General features: G+C 44.7%; 1 protein-coding gene across 6 annotated transcripts in view; it reads right to left on the reverse strand.

Annotated features, from left to right (window-relative positions):
• Nucleotides 1-18,174, reverse strand: part of CACNB2 (calcium voltage-gated channel auxiliary subunit beta 2) — a 275,681-nt gene that overhangs the window by 16,468 nt on the left and 241,039 nt on the right. For 4 of the 6 annotated variants that reach the window (XM_083189322.1, XM_083189325.1, XM_083189326.1 and 1 more), the window contains 6 exons: nt 13,002-13,124; nt 11,235-11,371; nt 8,327-8,403; nt 5,851-5,984; nt 2,308-2,388; nt 1,344-1,402 (listed from right to left, as the gene is read on the reverse strand). In XM_083189322.1, coding sequence (XP_083045448.1) covers nt 1,344-1,402; nt 2,308-2,388; nt 5,851-5,984; nt 8,327-8,403; nt 11,235-11,371; nt 13,002-13,124 — 611 coding nt within the window. Of the gene's footprint in view, nt 1-1,343; nt 1,403-2,307; nt 2,389-5,687; nt 5,708-5,850; nt 5,985-8,326; nt 8,404-11,234; nt 11,372-13,001; nt 13,125-18,174 lie in introns of all 6 variants that reach the window. The other 2 variants (XM_083189324.1, XM_083189327.1) reach the window with 1 other exon arrangement.

Below are 18,174 nucleotides of genomic sequence, written 5' to 3' on the forward strand. Positions count from 1 at the left end.
ACATTGCACATAAATAAAATGAATTGATCCAGGTCCACCAACCCAAGGCACCCCTATAAGTGTCCTGAGGCACCCCAGGGTGCCTAGGCACACAGTTTGGGAACCACTCAGTGGCGTAACTAAGTTTTGGCCGCCCCCCCCCCCCCCCCCGCTGTCAGGGGGGGGTGCGCCCCCCCCACCGCCGCCCCGCCAAGCACCCCCAAGCACCCCCAATCCCCCGCCGCCCATGCAACCCCCCCCCAATTCCCCGCCTCCCATGCAAACCCCCCCCAATCCCCTGCAGCCTTACCTATAGCGCTGGTCCCGGCGGCTCCGTTCTTCTTCTGCTGAGGACCACCACAAAATGTCCGCCCCCATACAGCAGACAGTTTCAGAGAACTGTGTGCTACATGGGGGCGGCCATTTTGTGGTGGTCCTCAGCAGAAGAACGGAGCCGCCGGGACCAGCGAGATAGGTAAGTCTGCGGGGGATTGGGGGGGGGGTGTAACTATAGCACCGCAGCCCCCGGCGCCCCCATATGCACAGCGCCCCCACGAGGTGGCGGGGGCTGCGGTGCTATAGTTACGCCGCTGGAACCACTGATCTAACTATATGCCCACTCGGATGGGAAAGTATGAACACGTTGGACGATGTTGTCCCCAGTAGTGCCAGTTACAGATGTCTCCAGTAGTGCCAGTTACAGATGCTTTTAGCAAAACAAAATAAAAAATTACAATCTGGAAACTATGGGTAAGGGATACTCAACCTGTAATAATAATTTATTCACTAGCCACTAGTGAAACCATTGAGCCAAGAGGCATGGCGTGATGCCACCAACTCCTAGTGAACTGGCCATCTGCAAACTAGTTCTACCTATAAAAAATGTCTGCCCTACTGTGGCCTAGGCAACAGGTACACTATTAGGAGACATGTTGTTCTTCATGATGCATGGTGTCCTCTAACCTCATGTACTCCAGATGAATAGAAGCACTCCGTTCAAGAACTGTAGCTATGCCAAATCTTAGGGGAATGCTGATTAACCAGTGGAAATAGAAGCTGTGACAGCTGCAACAATCAACCCATCTTTTTTGTGCAGAGAAAAGAAACACAGACGCCTTAACGGACAGTGACGGGAGAACTATGCGACGGGAGAACTATGCGCTGGCTGTGCAGAAGTCGGGTAAACATTTCACATTTGGTGGATGGTCTCCAGAATCATTATTGAATAATTAAAATAGGATAAATGAAATATCCAGGCCAAAATGTATAAATAAACATATACAAGTTATGTTCCACTCTACGCTGCAGAACATGTAACTTCATGCACCAGACGAGTGGGGAATGGAAGTCCTGCTTGCACTTACCGTCCTTCAAATCTGTGTTTTAAAAAGTCAAATAATGCTTTCTGCATCATGTCCGTCACCTACAAGTAAAAAAGAAAATTAATAATAATATTAATATCAGGTTGGTTGTTCCTAACAAAGGATAAATGGTATTTATGGTATATGGGGCCGGCATACCGAACATAAGTATTGCGGGAAGGGTTAGACAGGCCGGGGAACGGAGGGGGCCGGGTTAGGTTTTTAGGCACAAGGGGAGGGGGGTAAGTTTAGGCGGTGGGATACAGGCGTTGGGCACTAGCAGGGAGGGTTATGGTCAGGCTCAGTGGCATAGCTAGAAATTCCCCCGCCCCCAAAAAATCCTTACCTCCAAGAAGGGGCGAGGCGATGGACTACGGGCGCCGCTGGCTGAACTGACAGGCGACCCAGGCAGCAGTGAGTGCTGAGCTGGTCCCGCTCCGTGCATATCTAATGAGCGGGGACTCTGCGCAGTGCATATTTAATGAGCAGCCCCCCCCCCCGTGCATATGTAATAAACGTGACCCGCTCACTGCTGCCTGGGTCGCCTGTCAGTTCACCCAGCAAAGCCCACCGCAGACCCCACTGGCGACGCTCCCCCAAGCCGCTACGGGGTCTGCCACATATGTAGCTATGCCACTGGTCAGGCTGCAGGGAAGGGGGGGGGGGGTGTGGATGATTAGGCTGAAAAGAACTGAGTGTTAGGGTTAGGAGGGTAGGAGGAGTAGGTTAACTGGCTTATGGAGCCCTTGTTGGGACTTTTGAACGCAGGCGTCCCCACCTCTGGGATATCGTATGTATCCCCTAAAATACCAAGCTATAACGTTCTTGTAATGCATAAAAATGTGGGTATTACAAGACGTTACTCCTGATATTTGGGGAGCTAAATGACTTTTGCAATATATACATTTGTTATTGGTCACAATTGTGTTGTGCAGACTTCTGCTTCATTATAATCTTTAGGTCTTACCTCATATCCTTTTAAAGAAGGTCCCACTAGAACTACGGGTCTCATAGAAGGCACTACATCATAAGGAGGGACGTGTTCTGTCTGTGCAGAAATGGAACAAAGTGAAACAGGGGCAGGCATTCTATACTGCACACACGGCTGGCTATGTACTCAAGCTAGGCTGTGATTTGGGCTGTGGGACAGAATCTTTAACGGAACATACTGTATAAGAATGATCTGCTAAGTTAAATCGTTCATAGACTTTTCATTACATTTTTTTTTTTAAATAACGTATCAAGTTACTATTTCACTTGTAAATTGTGTCTTAGGGCCAGATGTATCAAGCTTCAAAAAGTGATAAAGTGGAGAGTGATAAACAACCAGCCAATCAGCTCTCACCTGTCATTTTTCAACCCAGCCTGTAACATGGCAGTTGGGAGCTGATTGGCTGGCTGTTTATCGCTCTCCTTTTTATTATGTTGAAGCTTGATACATCTGGCACTTATTGATGTCAACAGTTATTAGTAACTGACATTGATTATGACACTGGTTCAACTAAAAACAATGGCTGGAAGCTCTATGGGGGAGCTGTCCATAGCAACCAATCAGCTCCTATCATTTTATAGACTGAGGGGTAGATGTATGAAGCAGTGAGAAGGGAGGAGAAGTGAGCCAGAGGAGAAGTGGCCAATGGCAACCAATAAGCACTGCGGTAACATCTATAATTTGCATAATATAAAATGATACAAAGCAGCTGATTGGTTGCCATGGGTCACTTCTCCTCTGAATCACTTCTCCTCCCTTATCACAGCTTCATACATCTACCCCTGTTCTACAGTAGATAAAGGATACCCAGAAGCTGAGTGGTTGCTATAGGCAAAATCTCCACTATTTCTCTCTAAGGTTGATACATCTCCCCCAATGGAGTGGGCAACAAACATGCTTACAGGTTACCAAAGTCCCACTGCCACTTCCAGAGCTGGAATAATAGCCAATGGACCCTAGATAACATAGTGGTTTCGGCCTAGGGATGGACATTGGAAGCCCACCATCAAATGATAGCTGGGTATCCGGCAAAGAATATTGACCATCGCATCAAAAGCATTTGATACAAAAAGGATTCATATGATTAAAAAAAGGATTCATATGATTTGCGCATGTGCAAACATCTTCAGCATGGCTGGCTAGAGGGAACAGAAGCACTGCTGAATGACCACAAGGGTCAGGACCTTTGGAAGACCATCGCGGCAAACATGCTGCCATCAAATGATATAACTATTACCAGCTAAACAAAACCATTGATGGTTGCAAAACATCGCAATGCGCTATTCTATCCCTATTTTGGCCTTCTCCACTCCTCTGTCAAAATTTTTTTAAGAAATGGGTTAGGGCAGTGGTTCCTAAACTCGGTCCGCCCAACAGTCCAGGTTTTCAGGATAGAAATGCATAAGAACTAGGTGACTTTAATTGGACTTCGCAGTGTTAGACTATATCACCTGGACTGTTAGGGTACCTTGAGGACTGAGTTTGGGAAGCCTAGGACCCTCAGTGAACCTAAGTTGCTAAGTCACTATCGCAACTTGCTTTAGCAAACTGTAATGAAGCCTATAACATACTATGGGGTTTATTTGCTAAGATGAGAGTTCTATTGAAGATGGAACGTTTCTCATAGCAACCAAACAGAATCTACTTATTATTTATTTAGCACCTACTGGAAGATAATAGGTAGAATCTGATTGGTTGCCTGTAGCAACATTCCATCTTTAATAGAACTCCAATCTTAGTAAATAAACTGTTGCAAATAAAACCAAGTAGACTTAGAGGGTAGAATGCCATCATAATACTAAAACAATTTTTTTTTTTCATAGATCATTTTTAAGGTTCACAATTTACACGGGTGACACTTCAAATGTTTTATATTACACACAGAGAAAATTGAGACAGACAAACGAATAACATCAGCAGAAAATGTATTTTAAGCACACAAAGCAATGATAGGCAGTAATTCCGTCAGAGTTAGTCTGGTCTGTGTACTTGTGCCACTGGCATCATAAGCAGAGAACAGCTCTGAGGCACTAGGTCAGGCTGTTACATATTCATTTCCAGTAGTGTCACATACCGCTCTATAGAGGACAAATTCCTTGTTCTTTCCATACATTAGGGTCTAATGCAGTAGAGAGGGGCTCCAGTGGAGGGCCTGGAGCACAGTTAAAAAATTCAAATAGGGGAGCCACACCCACTGCCACCCCAAACTGACTCGCTGGCAGTTGGTGTTGGTCCCCTATTTGAATTTTTGGACTGTGCTGCAGCCCCTCCTCTGGAACCGCCACTGGTCTAATGCACACATCTTCATTCCCACCTTGGTTTACAGTTATACTTAGTGCAACTTTATTTGGGATTAGTGGCCTACAAACGCAATCCTGTGGCTGCTGCAGTCTCTCTGTTTGACAATGGACTGCAATGCTTGAGTCGGTGCCTCTTGAGAACGCAGTCACTTGCATTGACACGCATGCGACACGCCCATAACACACCCACTCAATGGACCTTTTCTGTGCACACTAATGGCCACCGCCCAGGATGCAATTCACTTTTCTAAAACCGTCTGAATGGCTCACAACAGCACCTTTGTGACTACACTCTGTGTAATGCATGTAGCGCCTGAACCAATTTAAGCGCAGTTGCGCATAATTTAACAACTATGTCAATATCGGCATTGCCTGAGGATTGGAAAAGAATAAGAACAGAGAACTCTAATATTGGTCTATTAGGATAAAGAGGTGTAAGAAACAGGCACACTACGGGACTTATCCTGAGGTGGAAGCTAAGCCAGTAACGTGCCCGTTACAGTATTTGAATGTGCACTTTCATAATGGAGAACCAGATCCTGATTGGTTGCAGGTCCATTTGCCAGTTCTTGGCCTGACAAGTGTGACTCCACCTACAGTAGCACTGTATATGAGGTAATATGAACACTTAGCTCATATACCGGGAACATTTGTTCTTATGAGATGTGGTGATGACCCCAGCAGATATGATTAGGGTTAAGCACTAGCGGGGAGGTTTAGGATGAAGTTTTTGAAAACATCTACAACAAAGCTCCCTGTTTCCATGAATATAGTACACACCATCCATTAATTGAAGCTGTATGGATGTATAGAGTCCTCCAGTGCCAAAGAAAGGTCCACAGGGGGCTCCTATTTGACTGCAATCTTCAGACAGGACCTATCGGTGAACACAGTGTGGAGACGGCCATTTTGTCGGTGGTACCAATCATGACAGGGCACCAGTTTGCACAGCACCTCACAAAACAGCCGCCCTCGCATTGTGCAGGCCACAAATGCGCCTTAATGTTATGATGCCGGTGGCAAGGTAACCTTTACGTTGACGTCAAGTGCACTTACCGATTTTTGCTTCTGTTTAGCTACAAGCAGCATGAAAGAGAAACAAAGAACAAACAAGGCATGCATGTTATTGACATATTGAAAGACACGGACGTTTAACAGGACTCGCGACGTGAACAGGAGCAGCTGTGCGGATGACATGCGTCCAGTTGGAGCTGGTTACCTTCTTAAAAAAAGGCATTCTTTTCTCTTTGGAGTGGGGTGATGTTACACTGTTTACACTGGGTTTAGGGGAGCGATGGTTGGCTGGAATGTCAATCTCTTCTGCCTCTAAGCCAGTGGCATCTAAGTCTATAGCTATATACAGACAAATTATGCACAATTATCAGATGGAAATGAAGGAGACATGGGATTGCAGTTACACAAATTATTACACAGGAGGGAAAACTAGAAGTAAGGTTAATTCAAGATGATAAACAAAAAAAACTACATATACGGTAATCATATAGAATAACTATTCACAGTAAAAAGTAATACATTTCTCAGACTCTCTTATCTAGGTGCACCAAGCTGGCACCTGTCCACTGTGAAATAATTAATTCTGTAGGCTTAATTAATATTAATGAGTATACTGTAGCTTACCAGTTCACTAGGAACCAGTAGCTCATGAATATTACACAGGCCTCACTGAATATTAATCAGACAAGGCCTCAGTGATGTCACTGGGGCGGTCTCAATTGTGAGAATAAAGCTCTATTAGAAGTATTTTTGTATAAGAAGATAGAGTTCTTCCTGCTTGAAGTGCCCATAATTATGGGTATGTAATTACATCTGTGTGATTTGGATATTGAGGTGAATACAATCTAAGTTATATATTTAAAAAAAAAAATGTTTTAAAGAACAAAAAAAACAAACATATGGATGTGGATCATCTCACAGAGAATGTCTAGTTCAACAGTCAATAGGTCGACACTAAAATGAACTAGGACGGCATTGACAAGGTGTCAACATGCACTAGATCAGCATTGACAAAATGTCGACGAAGGCAAAAGGTCAACTCTGACTTTGACCTAGACATTGTCGGGTCGGATCCTAGATATAGGATAAAAGATGGCGGCACTCGCGGGTTTGTTGAAAAAAATCCAGTGTATTGGATCACAAGACCAGTACCAACATTTCAAGGCTGGAAACATTGGTACTTGTTTTGTGATACAATACACTGACTTTTTTTCTATGAACCTTTTTTCTATGAACTTTTGTCCTACAGTATATATATATATTTCTAATAAATTCTCATCAGAAAACAAATTTCATTTACTTAGTGAGTTAAATATGTAAACTCAAAGTTGGTCAAGGACATTGCAGGACTTGTAGTTGCACAACAGCTGCAGAAAAGCAGGATGCTTACCATTGATTTAGGTCAACGGTAGGCAACTGGCGGACCATGGGCCGTCTCCGGACCGCAAAGGACAGAAAAGCGGACCTTCTCTAGATTGTAGATTAGTACCGCAGCCCTGCAGTAGCATGGCTGTTGCACTGTAATGAGGCAGAGAGGCCAGAGAGTCCATCTTCCTTCCCCCGTTATGGTGCCAGTATTAGGGCAATTGGTTAGATTAGTCAAGTGAGCGGGCTGGCGTGGTATCCAGGGAAGTGAATGGTGTGGAGGCTGAGGCGCTGAGTGGATCCCAGTCCTCCGTGCCCCGCAGCGTGGAGGGGCCCCAAACATAAAGGCACAGGAGACGGACTGACAGCTCTGTCCTGCCTCAAGGGTAAATCAAGCTACCCGGCGGCGCAGGCTCGTCATGTCTAGTAAAGTTTTAAATCTCAAGTTATTATTTTGGTGCTGAAACTTAAACTTAAAATTTAAGGAATGTAGTATAAGTTTCAGCACCAAAATAAAAACTTGTTATTAAGGACATTACAGATATTTGATTTTGTGGACCTCGATCAAAATAATTAGAAATATTTGGACTCCACTTGCCTCTGCCCCGCTTTAGCTTAATCCGTAATTATTTCACTTAAACATTATTCTGCAGAGGACTGAACATCAAGTTCAATAAAAGATATGACAAATGCAGGAAATGGCCTTTGAATATACCGTATGATTCAATTGAGTATGCCTTAGTAGGCATATGAGAATAATGTATAATGTAAATTATGTTGCAAGCTAGCGTGCTTGGCAAAGTGATGCATTCAGTCTGGCCTTCCATGTGGAAGATGTGACTTTATATGCACATATGCATATTAAATCATTTTAATAAAAAAAAAAATCTATAATTTAAATTTTCAAAAATTTATTAAAAGCGCTATGTTGTGACTGTAGTATATTTGTTTAGAGGTTAAACAGCTTCAGACGTGAATGCGGAGTATGTTGCAATAGAAATACTGTACGGTAACGTTCTAGCCACAGGAAGGCAGAATATATGAATGCATGTGATTTAGGAATAAATAATCCCTGCAATCAGCCTGCTGCACAAATGGCAATTTCATGCCCAGTCAAAGCACCCAATCAGGCGCCTCTGCCGATGCTCCGAATGCCTGGAAAGCATAGAGTAGCAATGGAACAGACATAGGGTTATCTACACACTCATGAGAGTGGGTGCCTTTCACATAATCAGCTGGTTTAATTACACTAAGGAAAGCTGCATTGCTTCTTCTTCTATAAAGGGAATAGAATAATGGAGAGTAGCGTCACTTACCAGAGGATGGTGGTGTTGATCTTCTAGAGCTAGGTACCACATCACCCAAACTGGAAGAGGAGGTTCCCCCGATTTTACTGGTACACAGAATAAGAGGAAAATAATTATTTCCAGCCTTGTGGTGTCAACATGATTCTACATGACAACCAACCTATAATAAGACAACCATAAGCTTCGGTGAGAAAAGGGTCCACCCCAGCCTTACAGAAGAGGCGGGCCCGAATCTGAAGACCGCTGTCCAATATGGGACCTTATATAGCCAAGCAACATGGCCACTCTTCCAGTACAAACACAACACACACACACATGCCGGGAGGGGGGTGACCGGCACTTGCGGAATTGAATAAAATGAAAAACTCCACTGCTTTTCAATGTTTCAGTTTACCCGTCGGAAAATGTAATCTTTCCCAATAAAACTTTGAAGTTGGCAAATCAAAAGAGTATATAATATATATATATCTATATATCTATATATATAGATATATATATAGATATATATACACACATACATACAGTATATACTATACTAGTTCCCAGCCTGCCAAAATGACAAAATAACATAACAGTAATGTCAGCGCCGACAGCTCTGTCAACCCGGTAACATTTGTTTTGCTTATAACGGTGCCATCTAGTGGCTGCCGGAATACAAAACACTTACATTTTCCCCCAGAGAGGTGAGGAGCAGCGTTAGCCTTTTATTATATAGGATATATATATATATATATATATATATATATACATATAGGCAGGGACAGACTATTTATTTATGTATGTCAGTGGTGCAAGTAGAATTTTTTTCTTGGTGGTACTGATGGCCTCCACCAAAAATGGGCGTGGCAATGTGTCATGAGGGGGCGTGGTCACACAAAGCTAGAGGAGTGACTAAATGACAATAGTGGCGTGGCATCAGGAGACAGGGAATGAGAAACAGGGATGACTGGGGGTGGGTTGGCTCTTGCTTGGGGGAGAGCCGGGCAGCTTGTGCTTACAATTGTGGAGCCTGCTCTTCATGCTGTCGGCGCCGCTGATGCTTGTCAGTGTGACAGGCTAAATCAGCAGTAGCTGCATACAGCACCAATCATAACGCTGGGTGGGCGGGCTGTGGATGCATTATATTTAGACTTAAAATAAAAATAGAATTGACAGTGGGTCAGGGGGTAAGTGGTACTGCGTACCTGCAACATATTTCTTACAGGTACTCCGTACCATGCCGTACCCCCTTACTTGCAACACTGATGTATGTATTTATTTATAGTTTGTTATATAGCGCAGCAAATTTCACTGCGCTTTACAATATTTCCATGAGGGTAATGTGGAAGATCCAGTCCAGATTTTAGAGAAGCAGCTGCAGCAAGGAAAATTAGACCCAGACCAGGATTCCTAAACTGATGTGATCAAGGTTTGGCTGATTACCAGCACTTGTGGCTTCCTGTTAAATGTGTATCCAGGACAGGAGGTAATTGTTCCCAATGCTGAAATCAACCCATCAGCCCAACAAATGCAACCCATTGCATTTGTTCTTGCTTTGGAGGGTACCCTAACTGTGAAATCTGTGGAAAACCCTACTATGATGTAACCTTGCTTGCCAAGCTGTTAACCTTCAAATTTAATTTGATAAAGGCACCATTCGCATGTGATGTTTTCAGACAGGCCAACTAGTATGTATATATATATATATATATATATATATATATATATCGTTAAAAAGTTTGGAGTCACTCAGAAATTTCCTTATTTTTGAAAGAAAATCACTGTTTTTTTTTCCAATGAAGATAACATTGGCCCTTATTCAGATTCGCGCGGTACGGCCCGCGTGCGGCCGTACCGCCGATGTTTTCCGTCTGCACATGCGCAGAGGTCAATCTGCGCATGTGCAGGCGAATTCGCCGCACAGAAATTTACTACACCGCAAAGGGGGCGTATAGGGGAGTGAGGGGCTTCATGCCCTCATTTCCCTATGTATACGCCCCGCGTTTCATGGGCGTTCCCATGCAAACGCGGGGCGTACGCATGCTAATGAGGGCATGACGCAACTCATGGGGGCGGAAAGCTGACGTCGCCGGATGTCAGCTTTCAGCCCCCATACAAGCTACCACACGGACGATTGTCCGTGTGGTCTCAGCTTGCGGGAGCTGCCGCGGCGTGCGGACCTGCCTTCGATGGTCGACGACCATCGAATGCAGGGGGCAGCTCCCACCATGGTGGAGGCGTAGCCTCCACCATTTTTATGCGGATCGCCAGCCGTCCGTGTACGGACGGCCGTGGCGATCCGTAGGGTGGGCGGGGATTCGTCTGGTGCGGTCGGAGCCGCATATGCGGCTCGACCGCACCAACCAGAATAAGGGCCATTAAATGAATCAGAAATAAACTCTGTACATTGTTGATGAGGTAAATGAGTATACTAGCTGGAATTGTCTGGCTTTTAAAGGAATATCTACAAAGGTGTATAGAGGCCCATTTCCAGCTACCATGACTCCAGTGTTCTAATGGTACATTGTGTTTGCTAATCGCGTTAGAAGACTAATGGATGATTACAAAACCCTTGACAACCCTGCAAAACGTCTTCAAAAACAGACATTTCCAGCTAGTATAGTCATTTACCAACAATGTACAGAGTGTATTTCTGATTCATTTAATGTTATCTTCATTGAAAAAAAAAACAGTGCTTTTCTTTCAAAAATAAGGAAATATCTAAGTGACCCCAAACTTTTAAACGTTAGTGAGTGTATATATTTCTTTTTTCAAAATATATTTGTATATTTTCCAGTATAGATACATTATTCACTGTTCTACAACACGATAAGACCCTATAAAGAATTTGCTTGATTATTTGACTGAGTTCCGGCTTCTTGGTTGTTTTGTGCTTACTATGCATGGGGGCACCTCATACAGTAACATATCTATATACCTTGTGTAGAATTTTCCCTGTTTTGCTTTTTGTTCATGCTGTAGCCTCATGTTTTCTAGTTTTACGGGGCTAGGGATAAATCCAATTTCACAGCCTTCTTTTACCAATCGTCCTATCCACCAGTCATTGTTAAATTTCTAAAACAAACAAAAAAACACAATAAGCAATTCACATTGAGAAGAGCAACTAGACAGATTCTAGGTATCATATGGAACAGTTTGGAAAAATAAAAGCTAACATTTGATTGGAGAGTCCGTGGTGTAATACCCAGAGGTGCTTTCTTCAAATATCACCTAGTAGTTTTAGTGCCATGACATCTTTGCAGGCCAGGCCTCCAGATGAGCCTGGACATTGTATATATAAATATATATTCATATGTAGACAATGTAACAAATAAACGGAATTGGGGAGGGGGGTATTCAATGCCGGACGATATTTCTGATCATCGGAAATATCCGTTGTCGACAAGAATAGGTCAAATGTAGATTCAACCGATTCAATGTCGGTTCTGATCTTCTTACTCAGTCATATGTGACCCTGTGTCTCCCCTGTCTTGTCCATAGCCCTCTCAGGGTATATATAGTGCACATCAGTATGTATCTGTATGTGTCCTATATCCATACCTATGTCCTATAGCTGCACTGTCCACTGTTTACTTATTGCCTGGCTGGCTGTTGCGGCCACCAGTGGTGCCACTGATGGCGGCCTAGGCGCTGTGCAGCTCGGCGGGTTTGTATTCCCTGTGTGATAACTGTACTGTCTCTGTTATATTGGTACCTGCATGTCTGCGCCGCTGATGGCTGCCTTGGTGCTGTGCAGCTTGGCGGGTATGTATTCCCGGCATGATAACTGCACTGTCTCTGCTTATATTGTTACCTACCTGGCTGCTGCAACGACCAGTGGTGCCGCTGTTAGCTGCCTAGGCGTTGTGCAGCTCAGCAAATTTTTGTTCCCTGCATCTATAACCCCCAGGGTACATCTAGCGTATACCTGTATGTGTTATGTATATCTGTACGGTTACTGTTTAACTGTACCCTTGAGTGGTATGCCGCAGCGGGCTGTCCCGGAAATAGGTGCGCGCCAGTGGTATCCAGGTGTGCACCACTAGCGCGGCACCTCAAGAGCCCCCCCCTCCCCAATCACCCCCCCAACCCTCCATCACCTGTGCTCCGGCGATCAGACGCCAGAGCTCTTCTAACACCGCTCCACCCTTCGCTTCCGCCTGCCGCCATACTTTTAGTAGCAGTGACGTCGGCAGGCTCGGGGATGTTCGGGGGGACTCGGGAGCGCTCAGGAACCGAGTCCTCTCGAGCCACCGCGAACATCTCCCAGCCTGCCGCCGAAGTCACTGCTCAATGTGACAGAGGCAGCGGGGACACTAGCGGCAGGGAAGCTCCGGCGTACTATTGCCAGAGCAGAGGTGAGGGAGGGGGGCTTCCCACTTCCCACCGTGGTTAGTTTTGCTGGGGCAGGACAAACCTGCCCTGGTAGGTTTGTCCTGCCCCAGCAAAACCTACCACTCAAGGGGTTGACTGGCTAATTCCTAGTAAATGTAAGTATACCTGGCCAATAAAGCTGATTCTGATTCTGATTTTGGAATCATTCCGTTGGAAAATATGTGGATTGACGAATCCTGTTGCTGTGTATATGACGTGGGCCTGTTGCTGTGCATACTCAGCCGGAGAAGCCACAAATGGGCTTGTGAAAATAAAGATAGTATAAGCTTTGATATATTAGTGGCCAATAACTCTCACATCGTAGTCTTACCTCCTTGACGTGCAAAAAATCTTTAGCCTCAAATGAAACTGCCATTCCAGGAACAGGAACCTCATCATCGTAAGTTGTGCTGTAGCAAACATTCGTCCGAACAGCAAACGCAACAGGCTTGACCTACAGTAAGAGTTAGAACAAGGAGATATTAATTATACAGGTGGTTTAACTGTTTCTTTAACAAACAGAAAGATGCTTACGAAGAACCACGTGAGAGGTTTAGTGGGCTCAGAGCAATGATCAGATTATTGGGCCATTATTTCCTTTACAAACATAAAGAAGTATAAGACAAAAACTATTGTAGCAAGGTCAGTTCTGCATGTGTTAGCCACTAATATCAGATACAAAGTTAAGACTTGAATATTGATTAAGGTCTATATTAATTATCTAGAGACTCTTGCTGACCGATGTGGTCTTGCAGAAACTCTAGCTAATACGACCAGCAGAGGGTGGCTCTTTATGAGAGAGCTGCTGTCACTGCTGAGTGCAGTACTTCTGGGTGCCACTAGGTGCCTCCATTTCCATCTTTGCAAATGCCAGAGTATATGCCATCTCTGCCCTTTGTACCTAGTGAAACTCCACTCATCACTAATTTTGTTGTGTAGCCCAAGAAAACCCTTTCCTTTCATGACTTCCATGCTTATCCCAAGTACTATAATATTGTATTTACTTTGTCCTCACTATTTCATGAAGCACCAAGTTTTATGGGTATAGTTTTAGGGTATGGATCATATGGTCGACCATAAGTTGTCGACAGTCATTAGGTCGACATGGGTCTAGGCCGACATGGAACAGGTTGTTAGGTTGACACAAGTATTCGGTCGACATGGGCAAGGTCGACAGTCAAAAGGTTGACATGCGGTTTTTCACTGTTGTTTGACCTGAATGTTGACGCAGTTGACATGGATACTGAAACTGTCAACCGTTTGACTGTCGGCCTTGCTCATGTCGACCTAATGCTTGTTTCGACCTAACGACCTGTCGACCTTGTTCCATGTCGACCTAGTGGTGTCAACCTAACGACTGTCGACCAACTTATGGTCAACCAAGCGACCGTATGCCTTTTAAGGTGTGTTTCATTAAGCATCGTTTATAGGGAGGACAGGCTAAAAATAACTATTTCTACCACTGACCTTGCTTTATTACCAAGAATGAACCACAAATCCGCCAACTTACACGACCAAGGTCGGAGCATTTACTAAATCAGTAATCTGAGCCAGTAGGCAGTAAGGCAGCAGCAAATTGCAATAATGCACACAAACAACTGAAAAACAGCAACACACAAACTCAATCATATAAGCACACAAAACACACATAACACACATTACTGTGCTAACCACTACTAGCCAGAATGAGCGGGAGACTCCTCCCACAATATTGTGAGGTCTCCCAGGCTACTGAGAAAGTCTGCTGACCTCCCTAATGTAGAGTAAGGATATGGTGGTCATAACACAGCATGACCTGACCTTAGTCGCTCCTCATGCCCTAGAAATCAATGTGTTGTGGAGCACTTTACAGCAATACACTTCAGCGGAGAACCATGAGGATGTAAATGGTGTTACAGTGGATGGTGTATGATGAGGATAATAATCACATGACAATAAGTAGTAAAGATTAAAACTGAGCTCCAGCAACAATGCTCACATTTTATTACGGTTTTATATCAGAACAAACATTCGGGCTGTCATCTTGTCACTAATCGCCAATGTTTAGTGAAAACAAAACAAAACCAAATACACCTTTTTTATTTAATGAAAAACAAAGTTAACATTTGCTAGGACATGTGCCAGAGTTAGCAGCATGTTGTAAGCGGCAGATAATGGGGGGGGGGGGGATGTTCTAACATCCGCACCCCAGTTCCGCCCCCCTTCGCCGCCCATCACATTCATAATTATCGCATATGCACTAACATATGCGATAATTATGGCAAAGGACAGCTTTTGTGTTAAGAGCTGTCCTTTGCGGTGAGAGTCAGGGGGTCCCATGGGGACCCGGCGGCTCTCCCCTCCCTCCCTTACCCGGCGCTGCTGCTGCTGCGCTGGGCTCTCCTCCCTGCACCTGGAAGAGGATCATAGTGCAGGGAGGAGGAGGTCACAGGTCCAGACAGCACAGCTCTGTTGGCTACCCCAGGTATATGGCATACAATGCCATACAATGCGATGCGATGCGATTATAAATTGTATAAGCACCCTAATGGGTGGTTACAATGGTTAAATGCACCCCCACGCCACCCCCAAGTATAAACGGGAACCCGAAGCGTGGCGAGCGCAACGAGCCCACGAGGGGCGGCGGTACGCGTCCTACGACCTTTTCATACCCCTACTATCCACGTCGGCGTGGAGTCGAGAATAGAAAGTGTGGCGAGCGCAGCGAGCCACCAAGCCCGAAGCGCGGCGAGCGCAGCGAGCCCCGCGAGGGGACGTGGATACCTTCACAGGTATCCGCGGGGCTCGCCACGCTTCGGGCTCGGTCGCTCGCTGCGCTCGCCACACTTTCTATTCTCAACTCCATGCCGACGTGGATAGTGAGGGTATGAAAAGGTCGTAGGACGCGTACCGCCGCCCCTCGCGGGCTCGCTACGCTCACCACACTTCGGGTTCACGTATACTTGGGGGGTGGCGTGGGGGTGCATTTAAGCATTGTAAGCACCCATTAGGGTGCTTAAAAGCACCCGTTAGGGTGCTTATACAATTTAATATCGAATATGAGTTAAAATCGCATCACATTGCATCGCATGCCATCGGGTGTATGGCATTCGATGCGATTCGATTAAAAAATCGTGCGACTAATTATCGGGGCGCCGTGCTAGTACACAAGTACCGCTTGTCTTACTTACCCAGAGATCCCAATTATGGGAAATTATTATTTTTTGTCTTTAATGCCCTGGGACATTTGCTTTACACACATTCTTATTTTATTTATTTTTTCATTATCCTCCATGAACTGTTCATTTAACAAACGGCTAAAATAGAAATGATTCCCTTCTAAATTTAGAGAACACTTGTGAGAGAACACAGGTCACACACATTTGGGAGAAGCAAGAACATTATGTGTACTACAGTTTATGCCTGTGCTCACTTCTGTATATGCCCTCAGTCAGTACCCCCTACATACGCTATCAGAAGACAGAATAATAAACGGAGGTAGAATTTGCACATCGCTGTCCTTGTGAGGTATCTATGTTGTAGCATTACGGGAATACAGTAGAACAGACAAGATCCATCTCTAAAGGAACCCTTTCCGAACATGAAGCTTAAAAACATGATGAGCCCTACCAAATTAGGAAGTGCTGAACTCTGAAAAGGCGGCTTAGTAGGAGAAGAGAGGAATCTAGTACAGTACAGTACATGACACTCCACCAGCAAAGCACCCTGGGACTGAATGCCAGGCATGTATAGAAGTTGTATATGAATTCCACCTGCTATAACCTGTGCTGCGTTTCACAACCACGCACTGATGCAATAGCAGCGTATGCCTTGTACGTCATGACTAGTGGTGGGCTTTACTGTAACATTTTTTAGGTATATATAAAATAAAGTCAAGAAGGTCACATACTGTATGTTGCGTCTGGTGTCTGCATAATACTGCAGTCGTGTATAATGCATGTGAAAAACCATAGCATTATAATAATGACAAAATATTAGCATTTATCCATAGTGACCATTCTATATATATAACAATCGATGTGTGTATGTGTGTTTGTTCCCTATGGACTCAAAAACTGCCTAACCGATTTTGATGAAATTTTCAGGCAATCTTCAGATTAGCCCAGCGGGTGATCCTGTGAAGTTTGGTAGCAATCGGATCAACAGAATTTTTTAGGGGGGGTTGGCAATTAATTGATCGCGCCACGAATGAGATTTATTTCCCTTCCGAACTCCTGATAAATGCAACTGAATAATGAAGCCGTTTTCGACTACGCATTCCCAAATCTAACAACCAACTACAAAAATCCGGATTGGCTGTGCGAACGAGCAATTTTGGCACCAAAAAATTATGATGTCAACAAGCTCAATGAGCAAATTCAATTGAAGCTGCCCGGCAAAACAGTCAAATACAAATCGATCGACGCAGTAACCATCCGGAATGCCACCGCACATATCAACATTGAAGGTTGGATCACCGGTGATGCTTATTCGCAACTTAAATGCACCAAAGTTGTGCAACGGAACCAGATTGACCATCGGCACTGTACCTATAGATATCTGCTAAAAATTTGTCACATGACCATCCATTCCCCCCAAATTCAGGGGGGAGGAAGCCACAAACAGGGGGGGCGGGTAATTTATTTTAGGGTTAATCTATTCCACCCAGCGTAATCCTACGCAGAGCGGCTAAAATGTCTGCCGCACCTGGTACCTTATTAGGGTGGAGTACACAACCCATGGACGTTATTATCCAAAATGCTGCACCACTCCTGCATTATGCTTACTGGGTGCTCAAGGGTTTCTTTTGTCTGTGACTTATCTACTTCTGTACCACTAACATCCTCTGTATTGTGTGCATTGTTATAATGTCTGTAAAGCGCCTTGAGTCCTGTTGGAGAAAGTGCGCTATATAACTTAAACTTACTTACTAAGTGAGAGATCTTATTTTCTATATAAAATAATATATAAATAAGTAATGCTGGGTATATGCTGGTCCATACATCGTCCGTTTTATGGAGTGGTCAATATATCTCTTGTGGATGGGCTAGTGTGTACATTCGATATATTGTGACAGATATTTGTGCATCTGGCTGTGTGTATCGGGGGACCTGCCAACTGTCCGAACATGGCTGGGGCCGCCAGTGACTGAAATATGAACTGAATGAGCAAATTCAAATGACAGCTAGTTGTGCTGTCGGCTAGACATACAGAGGCCAAAAACTAATTGTATACACTTACCAGACTCGGCCACTCTGTTGGCATAATCCCAGGAGCAATTCCCCAGCATTTCAACCCTGCTAGCTACCAGGGTTGCTCCCAGGATCTTCCCGGGGCATGGTGTGGTGTAAACAGGTAACCGAGTCGGGCGACCAGGGTCCTGGTCAAAGTATGGAGGAGGCAGCGCTGTCAGCTCCAAGCGTTGCCTCTTCACCACCACCTCAACGACGCGCTGTCGCTCCGCCCAGTGGGACGTCACCGATCTGACATTGCAGACCACAAATGCAGAGGTCGCTCCTGAAATG

The sequence above is a fragment of the Crinia signifera genome, chromosome 5, assembly GCF_055691185.1.
Source record: "Crinia signifera chromosome 5, ASM5569118v1, whole genome shotgun sequence".
NCBI classification, from domain to species: Eukaryota; Metazoa; Chordata; class Amphibia; order Anura; family Myobatrachidae; genus Crinia; species Crinia signifera.